Source organism: Vipera berus (genome assembly GCF_964194415.1).
Source record: "Vipera berus genome assembly, chromosome: 3".
Taxonomy (NCBI): Eukaryota; Metazoa; Chordata; class Lepidosauria; order Squamata; family Viperidae; genus Vipera; species Vipera berus.
The window spans coordinates 10,887,879-10,912,050 of NC_138204.1; the positions used below are offsets into that span (position 1 = coordinate 10,887,879).

A 24,172-nucleotide genomic window follows, 5' to 3' on the forward strand; every position below is an offset into this window, starting at 1 on the left:
CATAAGCCCAACAATTAAAACAATATTAAAAGCTAAAACCCCTTCAGTCCAGGCCTGATAGATCAAAAAACCAGGTTTTCAGATCCCGGTGAAATGAACGCAGATCGGGGGCGGTCCGAAGTTCCAAGTAGAACAACGTAGAACCAAGGACAGATTTCCTGACCCTTTGAACAACTAATCAATGGAACAACTTGCCTCCAGAAGCTCTGGGTGCTCCATCACTGGAGAGTTTTTTTTTTAAAGGAAGAAATTGGACAGCCATTTGTCTGAAATAGAATATAGGCCAGTGATGGCGAACCTTTTAGAGACCGAGTGCCCAAACTGCAACCCGAAACCCACTTACGTATCATCGGGTGCCGGGTGGGTGTGGCCCTTTGGGTGGGCGTGGCCAATTTTGTGGGCCTGGCCCATTGGGTGGACGTGGCTGCAGTGGTAATGGCAGACTGGTGGGACTAAAAAGTTCAAGCAATCAATTTCAACTTTGCGAGAACTTTTTTTTCCCTGCAAGAAGTTGAAATTGATTGATTGATTGATTGAACCTTTTTTTTTGTACACGGCGGCAGAGGCCTAAAGCGAAAAGGTTTTTATAAAACCCAGCTGAAGGCCTAGGACTGGGGTGACGGCGTGCGTGCTCACGGAGAGGGCTCTTGAGTGCCACCTGTGGCACCCGTGCCGTAGGTTTGCCACCACAGGAATAGGCTCTCCTACTTGAGCAGGCAGTTGGACTAGAAGACCCCCCCCAAGGCCCCTTACGACTGTGTTATTCTGTTTCTCCAAGATAAACTGGCTATGTTGATTGGTAATTATGGAAGTTGTAGTCCAATGTGCTTGGAAAGTGCCAGGTTGGAGAAAACTGGGTTAATTCATGTTATCTGACTCTGTAAACCGCTTAGAGCAGTGTTTCTCAATCTTGGCCCGGTTTAAGATGGGTGGACTTCTGGGAGTTGAAGTCCACCCGTCTTAAGCTCGCCAAGGTTGAGAAACCCTGGCTTAAGAGAGTGCTGTAAAGCACTACGAAGCGATACCTAAGTCTTAAATGCTATTGCTGTTGCCAATTAAGGAGATTAGTTTCTCTTTACGTTTTTATCTTTCAGGTTAGGAAATAGCACCCCTTTCTGGCCATTGAATAGTTTAGTGAGCTGAAACACCCACCCCCCCAAATAAAATAAAATAATAAAATCTGCCTTGGACCCACAGCTCACCATTTCACACACGCAGGAACCCCTTGCAAGGGCCTGGAGTGTAGTCTGGCCCAAGGGACACATGCTAGGCAGGAAATCTTCTTGCCCAACAGTTGAGAAAGCAACGCCAGGGCGACTACACGCTCCCTTTGGACCTGGCGAATCAGGGACCGGATGCTGTCCTGACATTCCCGAGAGAGGAAAACCTCGCATTTCCTTGTATCTATTGCCTCCTTCAAGTGAAGGAGACGGGTGGAGGGAACAGTCTGGCTCTTCTCGAAATTGTCAGAAAAAAAACCCGTGGTCTCGAAGGGTATTGAGAACCAAATCCAGGTCCGCACGAGCCGACTGAACCGAGGAGGATTGGATGAGGATGTCGTCCGGATAACATTGGATACGAACCGCGAGACACTTTTAAGAAGTGTCATTCCAGCCAGATGAGAGGTCCTGTGAATACTATATCCGGTCTACTCTTCACTTCGTGTCCTTAGAAAATGTGTTTATTTTTAGTTTAGTCTCACCAAACTAAATTCCTAAATTCTTGGCACGTTGATGGCATTCTTTATTTTTTTTAATGGGTGTTAATAAGATGCTTTCTTTTTTTTAAATAGGTGTTAATAAGATGTTTTCTTTTCTTTTTTTTTTCCCCTGAAGGGACGACGACGATATTAATGACGTTGCCTCTATGGCAGGAGTCAACTTATCGGAAGAGAGCGCACGTATATTGGCCACTAATTCTGAGCTGGTGGGCACTTTAACACGGTCGTGTAAAGATGAAACTTTTCTTCTCCCAACCCCCTTGCAAAGAAGAATATTAGAAATAGGTGGGTTTCCGCTGGAAGCGTGATTTAATAGTTTTTATATCAATCCGTGCTTTTAATAGGAAATGCATTTAGCACTTTATAATTTGTTGGCTTGGAAGGCCGTTCCACACAGTAGCCCTAAACAAACATGAACCTGACAACAGGCTTCCTTGATAAGAAGCTGAAGTTAGTCTTTATTGTCTGGTGGGTATAAGTCACGGCTCCAGACATTAAAATCTCTCTAACTGGTTGTTTTTCATTTGAACAAGAATTTTGAAAAGGTATGATGCCAGAAATTACTCTTAAAAAAAACACAAAAACAGGCTGAATTAACAACAGGCCCGATGAAGTGGCCATTTCCTTCATTGGATGATAATTCTGTAGCTCATAATAATTATAAAGCACCATGTCATCAAATAGATGACTTGTTTTGAAGTTGTAAGTATTTCTACCTACATGTGGACCCTCAGCTGACTGAGGAATTCTGGGAGTTGACATCCACAAGTCTTAAAAGTTACCAAGGCTGGAGACCCCTGTTCTAGAACTTTACCCTAGTTATGACTGCATGTCAAAATGCTTTGGGAAACAACTGTGAACATTATTTTTTATTGATTTATTAGTTAAGAACATTTACGTGATTGTCCAACTCACTCACGGTGACTCTGGATTGCTTACAGCAGGGGTCTTCAAACTTGGCCCTTTTATGACTTGTGGTGACCCCCAGGGGGAGAGCATTCTCGGTGGGTGCACCAATCCTTTGGAACTGCTTACCGGCTGAACTCCGGATGGCCCCCGACCTTCGCTCCTTCCGGCGTGATCTAAAAACTTATCTATTCGAACAAGCCGGCCTGGCCTGATGGGTTTGGGTTTTAACATTATTTTAACTAACCTACTACATTGGGCACAATCATTTAACTTTAAATCTTGTATCCTGTATTCTTATTTTTTATTGCCCTGTACACCGCCCTGAGTCCTTCGGGAGAAGGGCGGTATATAAATCAAACAAACAAACAAATAAATAAATAAATAAACTCCCAGAATTCCTCAGCCAAGCATGCTGGCTGAGGAATTCTGGGAGTTGAAGTCCACAAGTCATAAAAGGGACAAGTTTGAAGACCCCTGGTGTACAGAAACCCCCCCCCCAATGCAAAACACAATATAGCCCGACACCTCTCGCAACAACAATCATAGCAACCACTTGATGGGCTCCATATCACCCTGGGGTCCCCAGACCCATAGGCAAAACCATATCTCCGGGGCCTTTTGAAAGAGTGTCAAGCTGGGGGACCAATCTTACTTACACAGGGATGATGTTCCATAGGCAAGGAGCCATCATGTTAATAGACTCAACATAGGTGTGGGTAGCAGAAGGGACCAAAGAATGGGATTTACTGTGGTGTGAATGAGATTGGAATAGGCTTTCCCATTACTGCATGTATTTATTCAGCCATTTATTTATATTTTATATTTATAGATGATAGATGATAGATAAATAGATAGATAAATGATAGGTGATAGATGATAGATAGATGATAGATGGATGATAGATGATAGATAAATAAATAGATGAATAGATGATAGATGATAAATAGATAGATGATAGATAGATGATTGATATAGATAGATGACAGATAGATAAATGATAGGTGATAGGTGATAGATAAATGATAGGTGATAGATGATAGATGGATGATAGATGAAAGATAAATAGATGAATAGATGATAAATAGATGATAGATAAATAGATAGGTGATAGATGATAGATAGATGGATGAGATATAGATGGATGGATGGATGGATAGATAGATAGATAGATAGATAGATAGATAGATAGATAGATAGATAGATAGATAGATAGATGATAGATAACCTTTATTGTCATTTTTTTACTGTGGGCACAATGGTACCCATTAAAAATGAAATTTAGTTGCTTGCTCTCAAAGTGTACACATACATAACACACATTTAAACATACTGCATACAACATGTGTATAGACCTACACCCTTACATATAAGTAACATATAAATATTAAATCACTGTCCATCTTGAATACATAACGGAAGGAGGAAGCTTTAGAGTTCACAAGGTTAATACTGTAAATAATACGGTATTATTTATACTGTTAATAATGTGCAACTGCAGCTTTAATTTCCTCCATAGTTCTTCTATCAATCCTTCCAGATAGAATATTCACATTAAAGGCAGCATATTTTGGGAGTTGCACCACACCTGTTCATCTGCAACTCATGGAAAGCAGAATCAGTTCATGCAGCTGCTGATAAAGAAGTTAGCTCTAATTCATCAATGTGGGCTTATGTACATTACCATTTTTTTCTTGGAAACTCAGGTAAAAAGCATGGAATAACGGAAATCCATCCTGACGTAGTTAGTTATGTATCACATGCGACGCAACAAAGGTTACAAAACCTGGTAGAGAAAGTGTCAGAGACTGCCCAGCAAAGGAATATTTCTTACAAGGTAACTGATGTATTCTTTATTGTGAAGCTATTGGCAATGCCTTAAAAACAACAACAACAAAAACCTTCTGAGTAATGGCCTTAAATGCAATCTGGGCCTCAAAGCAATTAGATTCTGTTTTTAGGCACACTTATTGCCGGTAAATGTCCTTAATATGTAATATATCTCCAACTGACTTGACTGCCAATTTTAAAAAAATAAGCTTGAACCATAAGAATGATTTTATTTTAATCAATATGTCAGGAGTTTTCCAGCATGTAAAATGTGTGCATCAGTTTCACAGGCAAACAAGGAATTGCTTCCTTGGATTGTTGAAATCGGTTATCAAGTTAAATCTTCCACATGGCTCTGGCCACTTGTGTACTGTTGCATACTCCTCCACGAACCACACCATCCCCTCCCTGCACACCCTTGCGACCTGTACTGCTCTTCTCTTAGCTTTCCCACGCAAGATGCCGTTACGTTTTGGGGGATGGCTTCTTTCAAGGCATTTAACTTCTAACAGAATTCTGCCTTCAAAGTGTTTTAAGTTAGGGGTCCTATCCATGGAAAAGGTTCTTTGCAAGATTTACAAGAGCAAGATGATCTTTAGTGCAGATCTGCTCCTTCTCCCGATAGCGAACTCCAGAGTCTGCAAGGTCCACGAACTAATAATAACTTCTGTGTGCTCTACCTTCTCCTAGAGAGGTGGGGTGGCAGATGCTTGTTGGACCTTACAACTCAAACCTGTGGAATGGGGCCATTCAGACAGGACCGTTCACTGTTTGTATCCTTCAAAAACCACTCACTAGGCAAGAAAGTGTCTACCATCTCGTCCGGTCAAGGAATACACACCTTTGGCATGTGTGTCCCACAGTCTGGAAGCCATTCAACAGCTGCATTGGGTACTTTAGGAAAATGGTTTCTCTGGGAGGAAAAAAATTGTAGAGCAAGAACCGGTTCTCATCAATATAAAGTCAATACTTTCACTTAAACCAAGAGGAGCTTCAAAAAGTGAATCCTTTAGAAAATTCCTTAGCTCACTCTTCGTAGAGGATCTATTGCTCTTGCACTTGTGTGGTTAGCTGGCCCCTTGGACACAGGTGGGGAGAAGACTATATTGCCATTTTTTAAATTACTGTGAATTTCTGTATATTTTGAGCTGTAGTTGTCAGGTAGGCTCACTGATCTATCAAAGCTGTTCTCTGGGGGAAGGATTCATTTAAATACTCCACTGGGGGCATTTGTATTAGTTGTTAATGTATAATTATGAGTTCCAGCTGAGGAATCTGATAAGTCGCACAATGACAAGGGATGGCTCTTCCAGTCACAGCAGGTCACCATGGATAAGCATAATGGTTGGAAGTTTGTGTTGGTGTCGCAAGGACACCTTACCTCAGGAGTGTCAAATTGCCAACCTGCCGGCCGGATGCATCCTGGCGAAACTGCGCCCACCCCATTGCTGGCAATGGGAAAAAAGTCGTGATGCATCGCGGCATGTCACGTCACGTTGCGAATTTGACACCCCTGCCTTACCTGGAAGACCTAGGAGTCTATTATCTTGATCTTGAGCATTCCCAGCTGGTTGGGCTCAACTTTGGAGTAGAATGGGAATTCACAGTCAATGAAGAACTTCCATTCTTTTTCCAACAATGCAATTTGAAATACTGCTTTGTAATTTCTCTTGCCCATCTCTTGTTTTTTATTTATTTATTTACTGATTTTTTTTTGCAAATCACCTTGTTTTCAGGATGACGAAAGATACGAACAAGCAAGCGACGTTCGGGCACAACTCAAGTTCTTTGAACAACTTGACCAAATAGAAAAACAACGGAAAGATGAACAAGAAAGGGAAATATTAATGCGGGCAGCAAAGGCAAGTGCTCTGGGGTGTTATGCTTGATAGGTGAAACATATTTGTAATATTTGTCATTGGAAGAGCAGAGGTCGTTCATTTGTACAGAATGTGAAAAGAGTTAAGGAAGCTTGGTTGGTTTCAAACTTGGGTTACCGGCATGTTGCTGTTGAGGTATCGGCTGCAATTCCATGTCATAAAAGAGCTCCATAAGGAGAACGAAAGGATAGTCCTTGATTTAGTGTAAGATCGAAAAATCAAGCCTAATAACATGGTGACTTGCTTAAGGACTGGCACCACCTAGAATTGTAATTCTGGCTCAATTACGGTCATACGTTGGGGACCATCTGTACTGTTGGCTAGTATCCTGCAGAGTCTGGAAGTTATTTCCCAATATTCTGAAAACTGCTTTCGGCAGCATATAATGTTGGGTAATGTCAATGGAAGGTTGTCCAACTCCAAGGAAGTCCCGCAATAAAGTTGGGCTGAGAGACTGGTTGTCCCAAAATCATCTAGTTGGCTTTTATAGCTAAGGCAGGATTGGAATTCACAGCTTCCCCACTTTCGAGCCTGGTGCCTTAACCATTCGACCAAAGTGGCTCTCTCTCTCTCTGGAGGATTTAAGTGTTTGTATATACTTTGACAGGAGTACGGAATTGCATTGTATTTCATATGTTGCCTCCTGTCTTGTTTAAAGAGAAAAAAGGGAGACAAATACAAGCAAGGTGCAGGTACATGTGGGCTGTTGGGACCCCATGAAACAGGGGTCTTCAAACTTGGCCCTTTTATGACCTCACGCTGGCTGAGGAATTCTGGGAGTTGAAGTCCACAAGTTATAAAAGGGCCATGTTCGAAGACCCCTGCCACAAAATCTTGAAGCTGGTCCCATTCCATCTATATTTTATTTATTAAATTTCTACACACACACACACACACCATCTGCCATTTAAGTGACTCTGGGTGGTTAACAGCAACATATTAAAACAATATAAGCACCTGATTGAAAGCACAGTTTAAAAAGAAATTTAAGAACAAGTTAAAATTAACAAGCAAAAATCAAAGTTGGAAATTCAGAAGGCAAAGTGTGAATGGTTGGTGGACAGCTCGATCTGAATCAATTGGATCCACATTTTCTTCTCCTGATTAGGCATTAATGACATAGTTGCTTTTAAATGCCCCATTAATCTATTCTTAAAGCTCAAGGTGTCCTACTCCGTTTATAGTAGTCCTCAACTTACTACTGCAGTTTTGGGCTCAATTACGGTTATATGTTGAGGACTACTTGTAACAATGTGAGTGGACGTTGTTTATAAACGTATTGACTATTACTTTAAACGTTATTTTAAAATGTGATTTTAATGGATCCCCTGTCTTTCTGCTCTCTCCCCCCCCCCAATTCTCTCCTCCCATTTTTTAAATCAACACAGTTATAACCAAACACCCCAGAGTTACTTACAACCAGTTTTTGGAGTTATCATTGCTGCCAAATATCTCCCCCTTTCCCCCCCTCCCATCGGCGTGGTTATGATCACATTTTGAATGCTTGGCAACTGACTCACTTTTATGGCCATTTTCAATGTCTCAGGTCATGTGGCCATGTTTTGCAATATTTTTTGCTGGTTTCCGGCATTTACTTCTGGCCATAATTGCCCATTGGAGAAAATGAATTCATTTAACAACCTTCACATTCACCTAGTGTTCACCACAATTGCTTAATGACCATCATAAAATAACAGTTGTAACTTCAAATCTGGTCGCGTGATAGCTCAACTTACGACCACAACAATTGCAGTTTTGGGCTCAATTACGGTTATATGTTGAGGACTACTTGTAACAATGTGAGTGGACGTTGTTTATAAACGTATTGACTATTACTTTAAACGTTATTTTAAAATGTGATTTTAATGGATCCCCTGTCTTTCTTCTCTCTCTCCCCCCCCCAATTCTCTCCTCCCATTTTTTAAATCAACACAGTCTCGATCTAGACAAGAAGATCCAGAGCAACTTAGGTTGAAACAAAAGGCCAAGGAGGTATGTTTAAACCATATTTATTATTTTGGAACCAGAACATACATTCTTCAGCTATGTAAAAGTGATTGCATTTTTTAAAAAAAAGCGTAAGTGAGAATAAAAACTGCAAGGAAATAACGGTAATTTTGTTTTGCCAAACCCAGATGCAACAACAAGAACTAGCACAAATGCGACAGAGGGATGCTAACTTGACTGCATTGGCTGCAATAGGACCCAGAAGAAAACGGAAACTGGATTCTCCAGGGTCTGGATCAGGGACAGAGGTATGAGAGAAGAATTCTCTTTGCAAACACCTGCACTCTTCCAAATCCTACTTTCAGGAGTTCAAGTCCATCTTCCTCCCCCTCCTCCTCCTCCTCCTCCTACTACTACTACTACTACTACTACTAATAATAATAATAATAATAATAGACAGGATTTGTTTTCCTTCGTCCCTGGAATTTGAGCCGTCCATTGTTAGAAGCTGAAGCTCAGATATTTTGGCCACCAATGAGAAGAGAGGACTCACTGGGAAAGACCCTGATGTTGGGAAACATGGAAGGTGAAAGGAGAAGGGGGTGGCAGATGATGAGATGGCTAGATGGTGTAGTCTTGATGCAGTAGTCTTGAATTTGGGCAAACTCTGGGAGACAGTGGAGGGGGGGGCCTGGCTTGCTATGGTCCATGGGGTTCACAAAAATCCGGACACAACTTAGCCAGTGAACAACAAGAATTGCTAAATGGGAGAGGTAGCAGTTCCCGTTAAATCCATCAAAGTTTGCAGTTTCTGTTCTCAAGAGAAGAGTTGCACGTGTCTCAGGAATAGTCTTAGAAACAACGCCCCCCCCCCCCCCCCCCCCGTGCTCCGTGGTACCAACCAGGAGCTTACGTGTCTGGAAAGAGTTGTTTTTGTATATGGCTCATCCCAGAAGTTTTTGTCCTGCCCTTAAGCCATGCCCGAAGATAGCTGTCTTTTAAGCAGAGAATAGCTTCTTATTTGTGTGGCCGCTTACAAACGGTTAGGGCTTTTTCGGAGCGCTGCTTAATCTGGATGCAATCCTACGCAAGTCTGTTCATTGGACGTATTTAGTTTAAAAATCCCTTTTAAAAGCTTCAAATCTGGTTTTGTTTCCCCCCCCACCACCACCCTCCTCCTGAAGTCTTGCTTGCACTTCAAAAAGAAACTGATTAATTGAGTTTCTTTAAATTAATCAGTTCCTTGGAAGTTCAGGCTGCCTGAATTGAAGCTTTTGTTTGCTTAATTAAGAACCAGCTGCTTTGGCTCTAATGAACTCACAGCTGTCTGGCTGCTGTTGCATACTGAGTTTTCCTTGTCTGTCTTAATGGGCCTGTGCATTTTTGTTTCTTGTTTTTTGTTTGAAGAGAAAGCATATTGCCAGTGGTTTGCTAATGTCCAAAGAATCTTAAGGATATACAAATCACCTTTAAGCAGGGCCATTCAGGATTTATTTAGCTACTAAATGAATCCCAACCAATCAGCCGTGAAAGAGGGAATCCATTTTATTATACAATTAACAAATTGGCAAGACTTCAAGTACCAGAGGGAGCATGAAATACTGATTTTCTATCCTGACAAATTAATTCCTCGTTTGTACTGTAGAAAGTTGTTTGTCTGAACATTTCTGCGTACATATATAGTCCAGTCATGCCTTTTGGGATAAGGAACATTAGGCAGAGCAGAGAAAAGACACATGGTCATCCACAAACACACACAACAAGACACACAATAAGAACAATTTAATGTTTTAATTTTGTAAGCCACCCAGAATCTCCTCGTGGCAAGATGGGCAGCAAATAAATTTAATAAAATAAATAATTGGGGATTTTTTTTTGAAAAAGAACAGAACGAAATATAAAAATAGTTTGCACCAACAGTGTTCAGTATTCCTATTCATACCTTTCTATATTGGAGAAGAGTTTTGCTCCATACATTCATTGCCTTTATTTATTTATTTTTAAAAAAACTCATCACCTCATGAGGATCTTACCACCATCTGATCACAACTTTCTCAGTATTTCTCTTCTTGGCCCATTCACTCTTCCGTATATATTTTACTCACTTCTTCCCTTTCTGAAAAAGCACCACAAAATACTCTTTTCATACTGATCGCTCGCTTTTGTACTTAACCTTTATGTAGTAGTGAATTGTTCTGAACCCTGTGTCTCCCATTGTCATTGTATTTCGTTTTTCTCTTGGCATATACTAGTGTCACATATACCAAAGTGGTCAGAATGATTTCTTTTATGTACATGCTCACTGACCTTATAACAGAGTAACAGAATGACAGAATAACAGAGTTGTATGGGACCTCTAGTCCAACTTCTTGCTCAAGCAGGAGACCCTATTCCCGTGGTGGTGAACCTGTGGCGAACCCACCCTCTCTACGGGCACGTGCGCCGTCGCCCCAGTCCTAGGCCTTCAGCTGGGTTTTATAAAACCTTTTCGTTTTAGGCCTCCGCCGCCGTGTGCAAAAAAAAAAAAAAGGTTCAATCAATCAATTTCAACTTCTTGCAGGGGAAAAAAAAAGATCTCGCTAAGTTGGAATTGATTGATTCAACTTTTTAGTCCCACCCAGTCTGCCATTACCACCGCAGCCACGCCCACCCATTGGGCCACACCCACCCAACTGGCCTCACCCACGCAATGGGCCATGCCCACCCGGCACCCGATGATACATAAGTGGGTTTTGGGTTGCATTTTGGGCACTCGGTCTCTAAAAGGTTCGCCATCACTGCCCTATTCCATTTCAGACAAGTGGTTGTTCAATCTCTTCTTAAAAACCTCCAGTGATGGAGCACCCACAACTCCTGGAGGCAAGCTGTTCCGCTGGTTAATTGTTCTCACTGTAAGGGAGTTTCTCCTTAGTTCTAGGTTGCTTCTCTCCTTGATTAGTTTCCATCCGTTGCTTCTTGTCCTGCCTTCAGGTGCTTTAGAGCAGGGGTCCCCAACCTTTTGAGCACCAGGGACCAGTTCAGTGGAGAGAGGTTTTTCTGCAGACCAAAGGGGGGGGCGTGGTTTTGTGTGCTGCCTGCATCCCGCGGATGTGGCTTTCCTTATTTGTGCAGACTAGTTGCTGGCATGCTGTGGCCCGGTATTGGTCCATGGACCGGGGTTTGGGGACCCCTGTTTTAGAGAATAGCTTGACTCCCTCTTCTTTGTGGCAGCCCCTTAGATATTGGCACATTGCTATGATGTCACCCCTAGACCCTCTTTTCATCAAAGTAAGGTAAAAGGTAAGGTAAAGGTTCCCCCGCACATGCTTGTTAGTTCGTTTCCAACTCTAGGGGCCGGTGCTCATCTCCGTTTCAAAGCCGAAGAGCCAGCGCTTGTCCAAAGACGTCTCCGTGGTCATGTGGCCGGCATGACTAGACGCCAAAGGCGCACGGAACGCTGTTGCCTTCCCACCATAGTGGTCCCTATTTTTCTACTTGCATTTTTACGTGCTTTCGAACTGCTAGGTTGGCAGAAGCTGGGACGAGTAACAGGCGCTCACTCTGTTACGTGGCACTCGGGATTCGACCCGCCAAACTGCCGACCTTCTGATTGACAAGCTCAGCGTCCTAACCCACTGACCCACCGCGTCCCTTTTCATCAAAGTAGGCCTGCCCAATTCCTGCAACCATTCTTCGTATGTTTTAGCCTGCATCCTCCCCAATCATCTTTGTTGCTCTTCCCTGCATTCTTTCTAGAGTCTCAATATCTTTTTTATTTCACGGTGACCAAAGAATATGTCATTAAGTGTCTCTGCCAGCATCTGCCAATATCTTAAAATGTAATTTTCCCATCTTTAATAAATATTCTACATAGGTACACAAATACATGTACTTAATCCAATATTTTTGTAATTTCTGTTGAACTTGCAATGATTATTTCCCTGTTTCCTGCGATACAGAATTGCTTTGATTTTTGATCGGTTGATGTGAGTTTTTTAGTCTAAGGCATAAGATTATTGATTTAGCATTAAATTTCTATGCCGCCCACTATAGTTGTCATTATAGTTTCTTATGAAATCCAGAACTCCAGCATTATATTTATTTATTTATTTATTTATTTAGTTGCATTTATATACCGCCCTATTCCCTGAGGACTCAGGGCGGTTTACAGGGAATTAAAAATCCACCATACAAAAGTTAAAAAACCAATTAAAAAATATTAAATTACCCTGTATACATTAAAACCCGAATTAAAAATTTCTCCTCAGCCTGGGCCTGAGAGCTCAAAGAGCCAGGTCTTCAGGCCCCGGCGGAATGATCGGAGGTCGGGGGCAGTCCTCAGCTCCACTGGCAGCTGGTTCCAGAGGGCAGGCGCTCCCACAGAGAAGGCCCTATCCCTGGGTGTCACCCGCCGGCAATCTCTCACCGGCGGCACCCTGAGCAGACCCTCCCTGTGGGAGCGCACTGGGCGAAGGGCGTTTGATGCCGGCAGCAGGTGTTCCCTCAAATAGCCCGGACCCAGGCCATGTAGGGCTTTATAGGTAATAACCAGCACCTTGAAGTGATTATACAATCACTTCTCCAGTATTCTACTATTTCCACTTAGTCTAAGTCTTCTCTCAAGCACTCTTTTTCTTGTTCTTACTTCCCATTAGTGTAATTTTTGTTGCATTTTGTAGTGTAATCCTTTTATCCAAGCAACACATCCATGCTTGGTTCATTTCATTAGCTGATTAGCTAATTTTCTTTCATACTGGGTTTCTATTTTCTCTTCCTACACTCATTCTACTTTTACTTTGGCGTATTTAATTGATCGTGGTAAACTAAAAAGCCGATCTCAGATTTTGTCTTTTTTCACTCATTAATTTAGTGATAATTATTCCTTTTACATTCTAAATTGCAGGCTTCCATGCAACATAATTGTCCCCTGATGAGCACATTGATATAGACCTGTGCTACTCATCATGGGTTTGGCCAATGAAAGCTTTCACACGACATTTTTCAGGGAGAAGATATACAGGTAAACCTTGACTTAAAATAGTTCATTTAGTGACTGTTCAGAGTTACAACTGTACTGAACAAAGTGACTTATGGCTGTTTTTTCACACTTAACGACCCTTGCAGCATCTTCATGGCCACCTGACCAAAGTTCAGATGCTTTGCCACTGACTCACATTTGCGACGATTGCATTTTCCCGGGGTCATGTGATCAGCTTTTATGAGCTTCTGACAAGCAAATTCAATGGGGAAACCAGATTGACTTAACAACCGTGTTACTAACTTAACAACTGCAGCGATTCACTTAACAGCTGTGGCAAGAAAAGGCATAAAATGGGACAGAATTCACTTATGAAATATTTCACTTAGTGATTTTGGGCTCAATTGTGATCGTAAGTCGAGGACTAGCTTACGTTACTAGCCTTAGCATGCCCATGTCATATGTGACATTCCTTACAGACAGTAAGGGCAATATCAATAGGTTCTGACACATTTTAGGTCAAGTTTCACCTCAGGCAGGTTCAAACTGTCCTATGGAAGCTAGATTCTCCAATTCCTTATCTTGTATTTATCTTGGATAAATCTTGTATTTATACAGGTAATCCTCGACTTATGGCCACAATTAAGTCCAAAGTTTCTGTTGCTAAGTGAGACAGTTGTTAAGTGAATCTTGTCCCATTTTATGACCTTTCTTGCCACAGTTGTTAAGTGAATCACTGCACTTGTTAAGTTAGTAACACAGTTGTTGTGAATCTGGCTTCCCCATTGACTTTGCTTGTCAGAAAGTGGCAAAAGGGGATCACATGACCCCGGGACACTGCAACCGTCGTGCTAAGCATCTGAATTTTGATCCTGTGATCATGGGGATGCCGTAAAGGTAATAAATGTGAAAAACAGTCAAAAGTAACTTTTTCAGTGCCATTGTAACTTCAAACAGTCATTAAATAAATCGTTGTAAGTCAAAGACTACCTGTACCTCAGGCATCTTTGCGTGTATCATATAAGAAACAAAATGGCTGATTTAAATTGATCTTTGGCTAATCCAGTAGGGCTGTTCTTAGATTCATTCCAGGCACAAAATCTGCCATTTTGTTTTAATTGAGTCCAAAATTTCCTGCTAAGCAAGGGGGACCTGGGTAGCCTTGAGATACATTGGTCTATATATATATCTCAAGGCTTACCCAAGTTTCTTGAAGATTTTCTGCTTTTTTCGTTTTAGCAGATTGTCTTCCACTTACGTTTTTTCATTTTTTTTCTCTTTCTGTTTCAAAATTCGGATATAAAATCTTCTAAAAAAATCTGTCCGCCAAGCGCCGTTGCCGATGAAAATTAGCAGATAACCGAAGACAAGCTATGAAAGAATTTCTTTAAAAACAGTCAGGTCAAGTAATTTGAAGCACAAGGCTTTCCCCAAATCCTCCCGAAACAGGTTTGAGGAGACAACTAAGCCACATTTAGGTGTTCTCTGAACCATTCCAAGTGCTATGGATAAACCTCGTTCCTGCTGACATCCCTCAGATGCTCTGAGGCTCCTGCAGACAGTGGCATTTTCATGGTGACTGCAGGAGGTAAATCTTGTCATGAGGTAGATAATTGTAGGAAAAGGATGACTGAACAGGGTTTTAAAGTTACTCCTACTTGGAGGTTGGCTCAGGCAAAACTGAAGTGGAATCCTATCAATTCTAGTCCAGTGTTAGAAGCAAGGAAGGTAAGATGACACCACTAATATGGATCAAAGAAGCATTGATAGAAATATGGACACAGAAGGGAAAAAGGATGGATGAGATAGAATAATTACCAAGTGAAAGAGTTATTTTCTCGGAGAAGACCAAGCTACAGTAAGAGTGAATACAGGTAGTTCTTGATTTATGATCGTAAATGAACCCAACATTTCTGTTGCTTACAAATGGTTGTAAGTCAAAGTCTACCTGTAGTTCTGTCTTTTCTTCATCACCCCTCCTTTAGTCCTGTTTACGGAGCAGTTGATGTAGTGATTTATATTCTTCTGAACAAATCTCACTTTTTTAAAAGCAAAGTTTCTTAGCATTCTTTGCTAAAGTCATCTTGAATTATTAGCTTTCCTGTTACACATCTCTGTACAAGAAATCCACCCGTTTGTAATCTCTCTTTCTTACTTATTTCTTCCTTGCACAACATATTCTTTGTGATTGTCACTAAGGTACTTATGCAAGTATATTGGCTTCTTCTGTGTGTCTGCATTTTTCATTATTAGAAAGGTTTGCAGTTTGGGGGAAATTTCACCAATATTTTAATTCATTCCATTAGTTTTTCCTGCCACTGCATCCTACTTATTCTTGCTCTGAGTTTATTAAAATCTGACATTTTTTTTAAAAAAAGTCTAAGGTACGATCTTATGTTTTCTTGTGAAATCCAGAACTCCAGCATTGTGCAGTTATTTTGTCAGTATTCTTACTACTTCCGCTTAGTGTCTGTGGGGGTTCTGATCATCCAGGTCACCTTTGTCCCAAAGGTGCTTTTTCAAGAGGCAACTGGACTTCCTTTTTTTTTCTTTGAAGACATTTCGCTTCTCACCCGAGAAGCATCTTCATGGAAAAACAAAGAAAGTCCAGTTGCCTCTTGAAAAAGCACCTTTAGTACTTCCGCTTAGTCTACTAAGGCAATCTCTGTGGTTAAAACTAAGTCAGGATAAATGATCCCCTTCTGTCTTCTACTTTTAGAAGGTGGTAATGAAGACAAGTTAGGAATGTCATAGGAGGACATTACTTGGTAGGATTTGCATCCCAATATTTTTATTTTTTATTTTTTATTACATTTATATCCCGCCCTTCTCCGAAGACTCAGGGCGGCTTACAAGCTTAGCAGTAGCCTTCATTCTATGTATATGCCTGCTTCTTAGGGCTTTCACACCCCCCCCCCAAGCAGCATTATTACAAAGTCAGCTTATTGCCCCCAACAATCTGGGTCCTCATTTTACCTACCTCGGAAGGATGGAAGGCTGAGTCAACCTTGAAATATATGTTGGGTTAACTAAAGTTTCCCATCATTTCAAACGAAATAGAACAGGGGTCCTCAAACTTGGCCACTTTAAGGCTTGTGGACTTCAACTCCCAGAATTCCCCAGCCAGCATGGCTGGCTGGCGAATTCTGGGAGTTGAAGTCCACAAGCCTTAAAGTGGCCAAGTTTGAGGACCCCTGGAATAGAATATCTGTAGCTCGGGGTTGAACTATGGAGTCCTTGATGCTCCCTGAACTTGGTTGCTTGCTGATGACTCATTACCCAGCTAGGGACAAGCATGATGACTGAGAGTCTCCACAGATTCTAAGTGGAAGTGTGACTGAGTGTGGGTTTGCTTTTTGTTTATATACAGCAGCTTGCGTTGCTAGTTTTGGTGGGGATGTGGTTTTCTTCTTGGTAGCTCCTTAATTAGGGTACAGTTTTCTGCTTCATTGTAAATAAACGGAGAGTAAACCCTATTTTTAACACTCATACCAGTGGTGGGATTCAGCCAGTTTGCACCACTTTGGCAGAATCGGTAGCTAATTTTTTGTTGCCCAGGCCCAGAATGGACTTCCGGAAGCGGCATCCACACAGAGAACCGGTGGTTCACCTAGTTGAATCCCACCACTGCCTCATACCAAAGATATTAGTTGGGCTAAACAACTACGAGAGCATCGACGACTCCACAGTTTCCCACCTTTATTGCTTCATACTAGTTTGAAAGATATGTAGATTGCTTTTGGGAAAGCGATCCTCACCTTGCTTGGATGGCCAGCGGGGAAAGTGATAATGGTTTTCAGACCGCTTTTAATTTCAACTTCCCCCTTATTTTAAACAGGTAAATCTCAACGGTATCACCCAGTTCACACCTTTGTTTACTCTTTAAAAAAGACAGTGTAATACTATCTCAATTTTTATTGCTTGTGTTCATTTTGAACAGGCTGTTCCTTTCACTTCTACTCCAGATAAGAGAAACGCCCCACCAGTTCTCAGTTTCACTATTCCAGGGGTGGGGAATTATAACCCCCTTATGACTTGTTCCACGCTGGCTCAGGAATTCTGGGAGTTGAAGTCCACAAGTCATAAAGGGGGCCATAGTTCTCCACGTCTGCACTAGTCAGTCCTGGTTTCTCAACCTTGTTCCTCCTGATTTATACTGGATATTTTAAGAGGCTCCAGTCTAGTAACTTATTTGCACAATGCCTAAATTATTAAAAGTTTTTACTTGTAAGTATCTTTAACTCCCACACTTTTTAAAAGTCAAAACAGAAATTCGTTTTTTGGTCGTTATGTGCCACCTGCTGGTTACAGATATTTATTGTCTCCATATATTTTTATGAGAACGAGGAGACTACGGTCCTCTTGTTTATTTTCTCTTAGTAAGTCACTCCTTGAGGCATTTTTTTAAATTTTGCATTGGTCCGGTGACAAACATTTAATCGGGCAGTTTCTGAATTGTTGAAAGTCTGGTTCCAGAAAAGCCAATATCTTAACAGAGTGAAATCAAAAGTGTAATATGAACTGGCTTGATTAGGATTTAAAGCTAGGACTTCTTTATCTGTGACATTGTTATACCAATCCCACTTTCCTTAAATCTTTGAGTTTAACTACACAAAATGTGAATATACAAAGTCTACACAAGTAGTCCTTGACTGACAATCAGATGTTTAGTGACCATTTGAAATTACAACAGCATTGAAGAAAATGACCTATGACGGGTTTTCATATTTACAACCATTGCAACATTCCCACGGTCACATGATCAAAATTAAGGCACTTGGCAACCGGCATGTGTGAATGATGGTTGCAGTGTCCCAGGGTTATGTGAACCCCATTTTTAACCTTCCCAGCTGGCTTGTGACAAGCCAAGTCAATGCGGGGATTCAGAATCATTTAATAACTCTATAATTCACTTAACAACTGCAGTGGCTTGCCTAATGTCTGTGCCAAAAAAGATCATAAAATGACGCACAACTCACTTAGCAACTGCCTCGCTTAGCAACCCGAAATTTTGGGCTGAATTGTCGTAAGTCAAGGACCACCAGTATTATGCAGATTTTTTTTAAAAAAAGTTGAAATACGTATGCTGAATGAAATGGAAGTTAAAGATTAAATCAGAGTAAACAGGCAACTGACAGTCAACAATAAAAATAACACAAATCTTGGAATCGTTCTCCATGAGAAGCCAGAACATTTGGTATTCTTTTAGGTTGAAAGGTGACAGAGGAATTACATAATCGAGGTGTATAAAATCATAGATGACTTGGAGAAAACTGTTGCTTTGTGTGTGAAGTGAGTGTGAAGCTTCCGACAGATGAACTCTTCAAAGAACTCTGAGGCATTGTTTACCTTAAAAGTCTTTATTAGAGCAATATAACATTGGCAATACTTGGTTAAAGCCGAAATCTGGATTCCCCTCCCTTGAGCACAATAATATTAAAGCATAGTTCCCTCCTTTAGTTGCCGTCATAAATCACATTCTCCAATTAATTTAAGAAAGGTGAGTTTTCCCTCCATAGCTTAATCCGTCAGTTCCTATCGCCTCTTATTACATACAACCTTGAAAATGCTCTACTGCTATGTTATTATGTCTAACTAATCCCCTATGCATATTCTTCCTTCCCCCTCCCATCTTCATCTAACTTTAACTCTAAAAGTGATAAAGGTAAAGGTTCCCCTGCACATGCGTGCTAGTCGTTTCCGACTCTAGGGGCCGGTGCTCATCTCCGTTTCAAAGCCGAAGAGCCAGCGCTTGTCCGAGGACGTCTCCGTGGTCATGTGGCCGGCATGACTAGACACCAAAGGCGTACGGAACGCTGTTACCTTCCCACCGTAGTGGTCTCTATTTTTCTACTTGCATTTTTACATGCTTTCGAACTGCTAGGTTGGCAGAAGCTGGGACGAGTAACAGGCGCTCACTCTGTTACGCGGCACTCGGGATTCGACCTGCCAAACTGCCGACTATCTGATCGACAAGCTCAGCGTCCCTCTAAAAGTGATCCACAAGTAGAAATATAAAATAGCTGCTTCTTCATCTTTTGTCAAAGCAAGAACATCCAATGTTAGTGTTGACAGTGAGGTGTTTCTAAATTTGCTAAATAAATAAATAAAGAGCCCAGGGAAGTTATTTTTTTCCCCTCTGTTAAAAGATCAAGAGCAGGGGGGTTATTCAATAGCAAAAGAAGAGAATTATTCATGCAGTATGCAATTGACCTGTGGAAACCCTAACCCTAAGTTATAGTGGAGACTGCTAGCTTGCGTGGAAAAAAGAAGATGGAGTAAACTCACAGTGTAGAGCTCTGCCAAGGGCTATTGATTGTGAAGATTCAGAGTTACTCTGGGTTGGGAGCCAGCATGCCTTTAAAAGCCCCTTGCAGAGGAGCAAGGATAGGAAAAGGGTGGGTTTCCATCTTCATTTGGGACTACAAGTTGTTCTCAACTTAACCACCACAACTAAGCGAGACAGCTTTGCCCCATTTTACGACCTTTCACATGCCACAGTTGTTAAGCGAATCACTGCAGCTGATAAGTTAGTAACCCGGCTGTTAAGTGAATCTGGCTTCCCTGTTGACTTTGCTTGTGAGAAGGTCAACTTTGGTGATCACATGACCCCCGGGGCACTGCAACTGTCATAAATGAGAGTCAGTTGCCAAGCGTCCGAATAACAACAACAACAACAACAACAAGTTGGAAGGGACCTTGGAGGTCATCTAGTCCAACCCCCTGCTCAGTCAAGAAACCCTACACCATTTCAGACAAACGGCTGTCCAGTCTCTTCTTAAAAACTTCCAGGGTTGGAGCATTCACCGCTTCTGGAGGAAGGTTGTTTCACTGACTAATTGTTCTAACTGTCAGGAAGTTTCTCCTTAGTTCTAGGTTGCTTCTCTCCTTGATGAGTTTCTATCCGTTGCTTCTTGTCCTGAAAATAGTCATAAGTCACATTTTTTTCCAGTGCCATTGTAATTTCAAACGGTTACTAAACAAATGGTTGCAATTTGCTGTTATTTCCCTGTACTCCGGGCATCTTTGCTTAGGCTCTTATAAGGAACAAAGGACTGGTTTAAGTTGGGCTTTGGCCTAATCCAGCATGGCTCATTCGAGGCACAAAATCTGCTCAAAGCTCGTGAATCAAGGTTTACTTGTAGTTTATATATGATTCTTACTGAACTATCCTTTCCCTTGAAAAAAATATCCTTCCATCAAATTTTCCGGTTTCTCCTGTATCCAATGTGGGTTACAGATAATCTTTCATTTACAGTCATTTGTTCACCCCCTGCAAAATTAAGAGTGGCACCGAAAAAAGTGCTTGCCCTTACAACTGTCACAGCATCCACACGGCTATGTCTTCAAAATTTGGGCACTTGGCAACTGGAAATTATGGTCCCAATTTGCACAGTCCCTTGTTCATGACCCTAAGTCAAGGACTATACAAGTTAACAACCACAACTGAGTCCAAAATGTAGGTTGCCAAGTGAGAAATTTGTTCAGTGAGTTTTGCCCCATTTTACAACGTTTCTTGCCACAGTTATTAAGTGAATCACTGCGGTTTATAAATTGGTAACACGGTTGTTAAGTGAATCTGGGTTTCCCAATGACTTTGCTTGTCAGAAGGTCGTAAGTGTACAAAAAACACGGTCGTAAGTCACTTTTTTTCCAGTGCCGTTGTAACTTCGGACAGCCATGAAATGAAATGTTATAAATCAAAGACCACCTGTAGTCAGCTTTGCAAGGGGATTATTCTGCTTGAAGGATTTAAAAAAAAAATCCTTTTTTTCTCTCTTTTTTTCCTCAGGGATCCAGTCCCAGTGTAGCAGTACCAGGATGCTCCGGAATCGGAACAACCAGACAGTTTACACGACAAAGGATAACTCGGGTGAACCTCAGGGACCTCATATTTTGTTTAGAAAATGAGCGAGAGACAAGCCATTCACTATTGCTCTATAAAGCATTCCTTAAGTAGAAGTGGAGAAGATCAAGGTATTTTTTGGCGAAAGAAGAAAAACCCTGGGGACACTTTTTTATATATATTTGCAGATTACGCCTTTTTGTAACAAGCCTATGGGATATTGTTTTAAAATCCAAATCAGAACACCCCATCAACAGCCACCACCCTGAGACAGCCATCTCTTTGCAAGGAGCTCGTTTTTCTATTTCCATTGATCATTAACCCTTTGATGTGAGAGAGATCTCTTTCTTTGACAGTCAGGAGACGTGTAAAGGCCTAAGGAGACAATATGCGGACAGTTGGAAGTTTAACTCATCTCTTTGAGTGGCCTTCTTGTCAAACAAGCCATATTATAGAGACTGAGGGAATCATTAGCAAATAACCAGCTACTCTGTGTCAGATGATCCTGTAGCAATTCAACATTAATTGTGCATTTTATTTCAGTTGTACTTTAACTCAAATCATCTAGGTGTGTGTGTGTATATATATATATATATGTGTGTGTGTATATATATATATATATATATATGCCTACAGCAGGTGACCTCATTTTACTTTAGCTTTTAAAAGAAGTCAGTTAGCAAAATAAATTGATTTTAATAAATATTTATCTTTTCCTTCCTGCCCGAGATGGTTCAAATTCTACACGGCATTTAATTTTAAGCGTAACCTCAATTCTTTTTTAATCTTGTTATTTTTGCTTATTAGAGGCACCCCACCCAACTCTGAAGACCCACAAAGGAGAGTTCCTTCTGAATGTTTTATCAGCATCTGTACAAAAAAAAAATTAAAAAAGGAAAAAAAGAAATGCATTTATTTGCTATAGTTTGTAAAGCTGTAAAGTTTAAAACAAAAAAACGAAAAACGGGGAAAAAAAAGAAAAATAACTTTTCAGCATAAATATATTTTACTTGCACTGTGTTTTTTAGCGAAAGTGAAAGCTTAGATTAAATAAAAATCAGAGTTGAGAGGAATCATCAAAAAGGCAGTTTTCTCAGTGTGAAATCAAGTGTTGAAAAAAAAATGGTTGGTGTATTTTGTCAGTAATTGTACATAATTTTTTGGCACATAACATTAAAAATGGCTATGTAAACTATAATTATTTTGCTAAAAGACTGTATGCAAAGCTTATGGGCTTACTTTAAAGATGTCCAGAGCAAAATTCCCCTGTTTCTACCTATTTTTTTATTACAAATATACTAATTGGTTCTTTATATTTTCAGAGGTTATTGTATTAAATTGTCTATTGATAGTACTTTTATGACTGTAAATATGTCGGTTTTCTTTGTGTGAACTCTCATGTTAGATTTTCAAGGGCAGGCGCAACTGGGGACCTTCCTTGCGCAAACCCTACCGGAATGAAGGTTTGCTGTGCACGAACTGGCATTGATTTGAACAGAGCCTTGTGCAAGGAGAGTTTCCAGTGCATTTGCACCTTTTCTCCTTTTTTGTGTGTAAAACTGAATGCTGATCAGTATTTTTATCAACATCCAACAAACTGTTACACCTTTTTATTTGTCTTTTAGGGAAAAAAGAGAGAGAGAGAGAGAGAGAGAGAGAGAGAGAGAGAGAGAGAGAGAGAGAGAGAGAGAGAAATCCTGTCTTTCCATTTTTTTTATGTAAATTTTGCACAGTCCCTTGTTCATATGTAAATATTTTACTTTCAAAAATGAAGTTTTTAATTGCTATTGTTTTATATAGGATTGAAAGAAAATTAACTCCTTTATTAAAAACAAATTTATCTGTATCTGACTATGTATTTTGGATCTATAAACTATTTTCGTCTCTGGATTTATTTAAACCCTACCTTTTTTCCCCCCTCCTTTCTTTGCTTTGCTACATAATCAGATTTCTAGAAGAACAGTACTACTTTTTTTGAGTAGTATCTAAAAAGCACAGTTTGAGAGCCCTGTGCCTAAATACAAATGCAAACTGCATTGAGGGAACTTAACTTTTGCACATGGAATAAATTTTTGCCAGTTATATAAACCTTCCAATATTTATTTATTTATTTATTTATTTATTGATGGGATTTATATCCCGCCCTATCTCCCGAAGGACTCAGGGCGGCTAACAACAAAACATATAATAAGTACAGAAATCAAGATAAAAATGAAATTGAGAACATCAGTGCAGTAAATTAAAATTAGAGAATTTAAAAAATGAATTAAAAATACTAAATATAAATTAATTAAAATGCCTGTCAGTCTAGGTCAGCCTGGTGGAACAGGTGTGTTTTGAGGCCGCGGCGAAAGGATTGGAGGTTTTGGGCCATCCGAAGCTCAGGGGGGAGCTGATTCCATAGGGTTGGCGCTCCCACAGAGAAGGCCCTCCCCCTGGGGGTCGCCAGCCGACATTGCTTAGCTGACGGTACCCTGAGGAGGCCTTCTCTGTGTGAGCGTACTGGACGATGGGAATTTGTTCCCGGCAGCAGATGGTCCTGCAAGTATCCCGGACCTAAGCCATGTAGGGCTTTAAAGGTAAGTACCAGCACCTTAAATCTCACCCGGAGGGCAACTGGTAGCCAATGCAGCTCACGCAGGAGGGGTGTAATATGGGAGTATCGGGGAGCTCCCATCACAACCCGTGCAGCTGCATTCTGCACCAGCTGAAGCCTCCGGGTGGTCTTCAAGGGCAGCCCCATGTAGAGAGCATTACAGTAATCAATACGGGAGGTAACGAGTGCGTGGGTGACTGTACGTAGGGCATCTCGGTCCAAAAAGGGGCGCAATTGGTATATAAGACGAATCTGTGCAAATGCCCCCCTAGCCACGGCTCCAATGTGATCTTCAAAACTGAGTCGTGAATCTAGGAGGACGCCCAGATTGCGTGCTCTATCAATGGGAGGTAACATCTCTCCTCCTATAGTCAGAGATGGAACCTCTTGGACTAAACGAGATGACGGTATGTACAGCCACTCAGTCTTGGCCGGGTTGAGTCGAAGCCTGTTTTCTCCCATCCAAATCTGTACCACTTCCAGACAACAG

At 41.1% G+C, this 24,172-nt stretch overlaps 1 protein-coding gene across 2 annotated transcripts in view; it reads left to right on the top strand.

Moving 5' to 3' along the window:
- The window catches only part of TAF4 (TATA-box binding protein associated factor 4), a gene marked incomplete at its 5' end in the record, with an annotated part of 86,089 nt that extends 63,157 nt beyond the window's left edge, over nucleotides 1-22,932 (top strand). The window contains 7 exons of one of the 2 annotated variants that reach the window (XM_081322578.1): nucleotides 1,836-2,005; nucleotides 4,333-4,463; nucleotides 6,193-6,318; nucleotides 8,272-8,328; nucleotides 8,472-8,591; nucleotides 21,033-21,113; nucleotides 21,894-22,932. In XM_081322578.1, coding sequence (XP_081178704.1) covers nucleotides 1,836-2,005; nucleotides 4,333-4,463; nucleotides 6,193-6,318; nucleotides 8,272-8,328; nucleotides 8,472-8,591; nucleotides 21,033-21,113; nucleotides 21,894-21,914 — 706 coding nt within the window. In that variant the 3' untranslated portion in view covers nucleotides 21,915-22,932. Of the gene's footprint in view, nucleotides 1-1,835; nucleotides 2,006-4,332; nucleotides 4,464-6,192; nucleotides 6,319-8,271; nucleotides 8,329-8,471; nucleotides 8,592-21,032 lie in introns of both variants that reach the window. The other variant, XM_081322577.1, reaches the window with a different exon arrangement.
- Nucleotides 22,933-24,172: the final 1,240 nt, after the last annotated feature.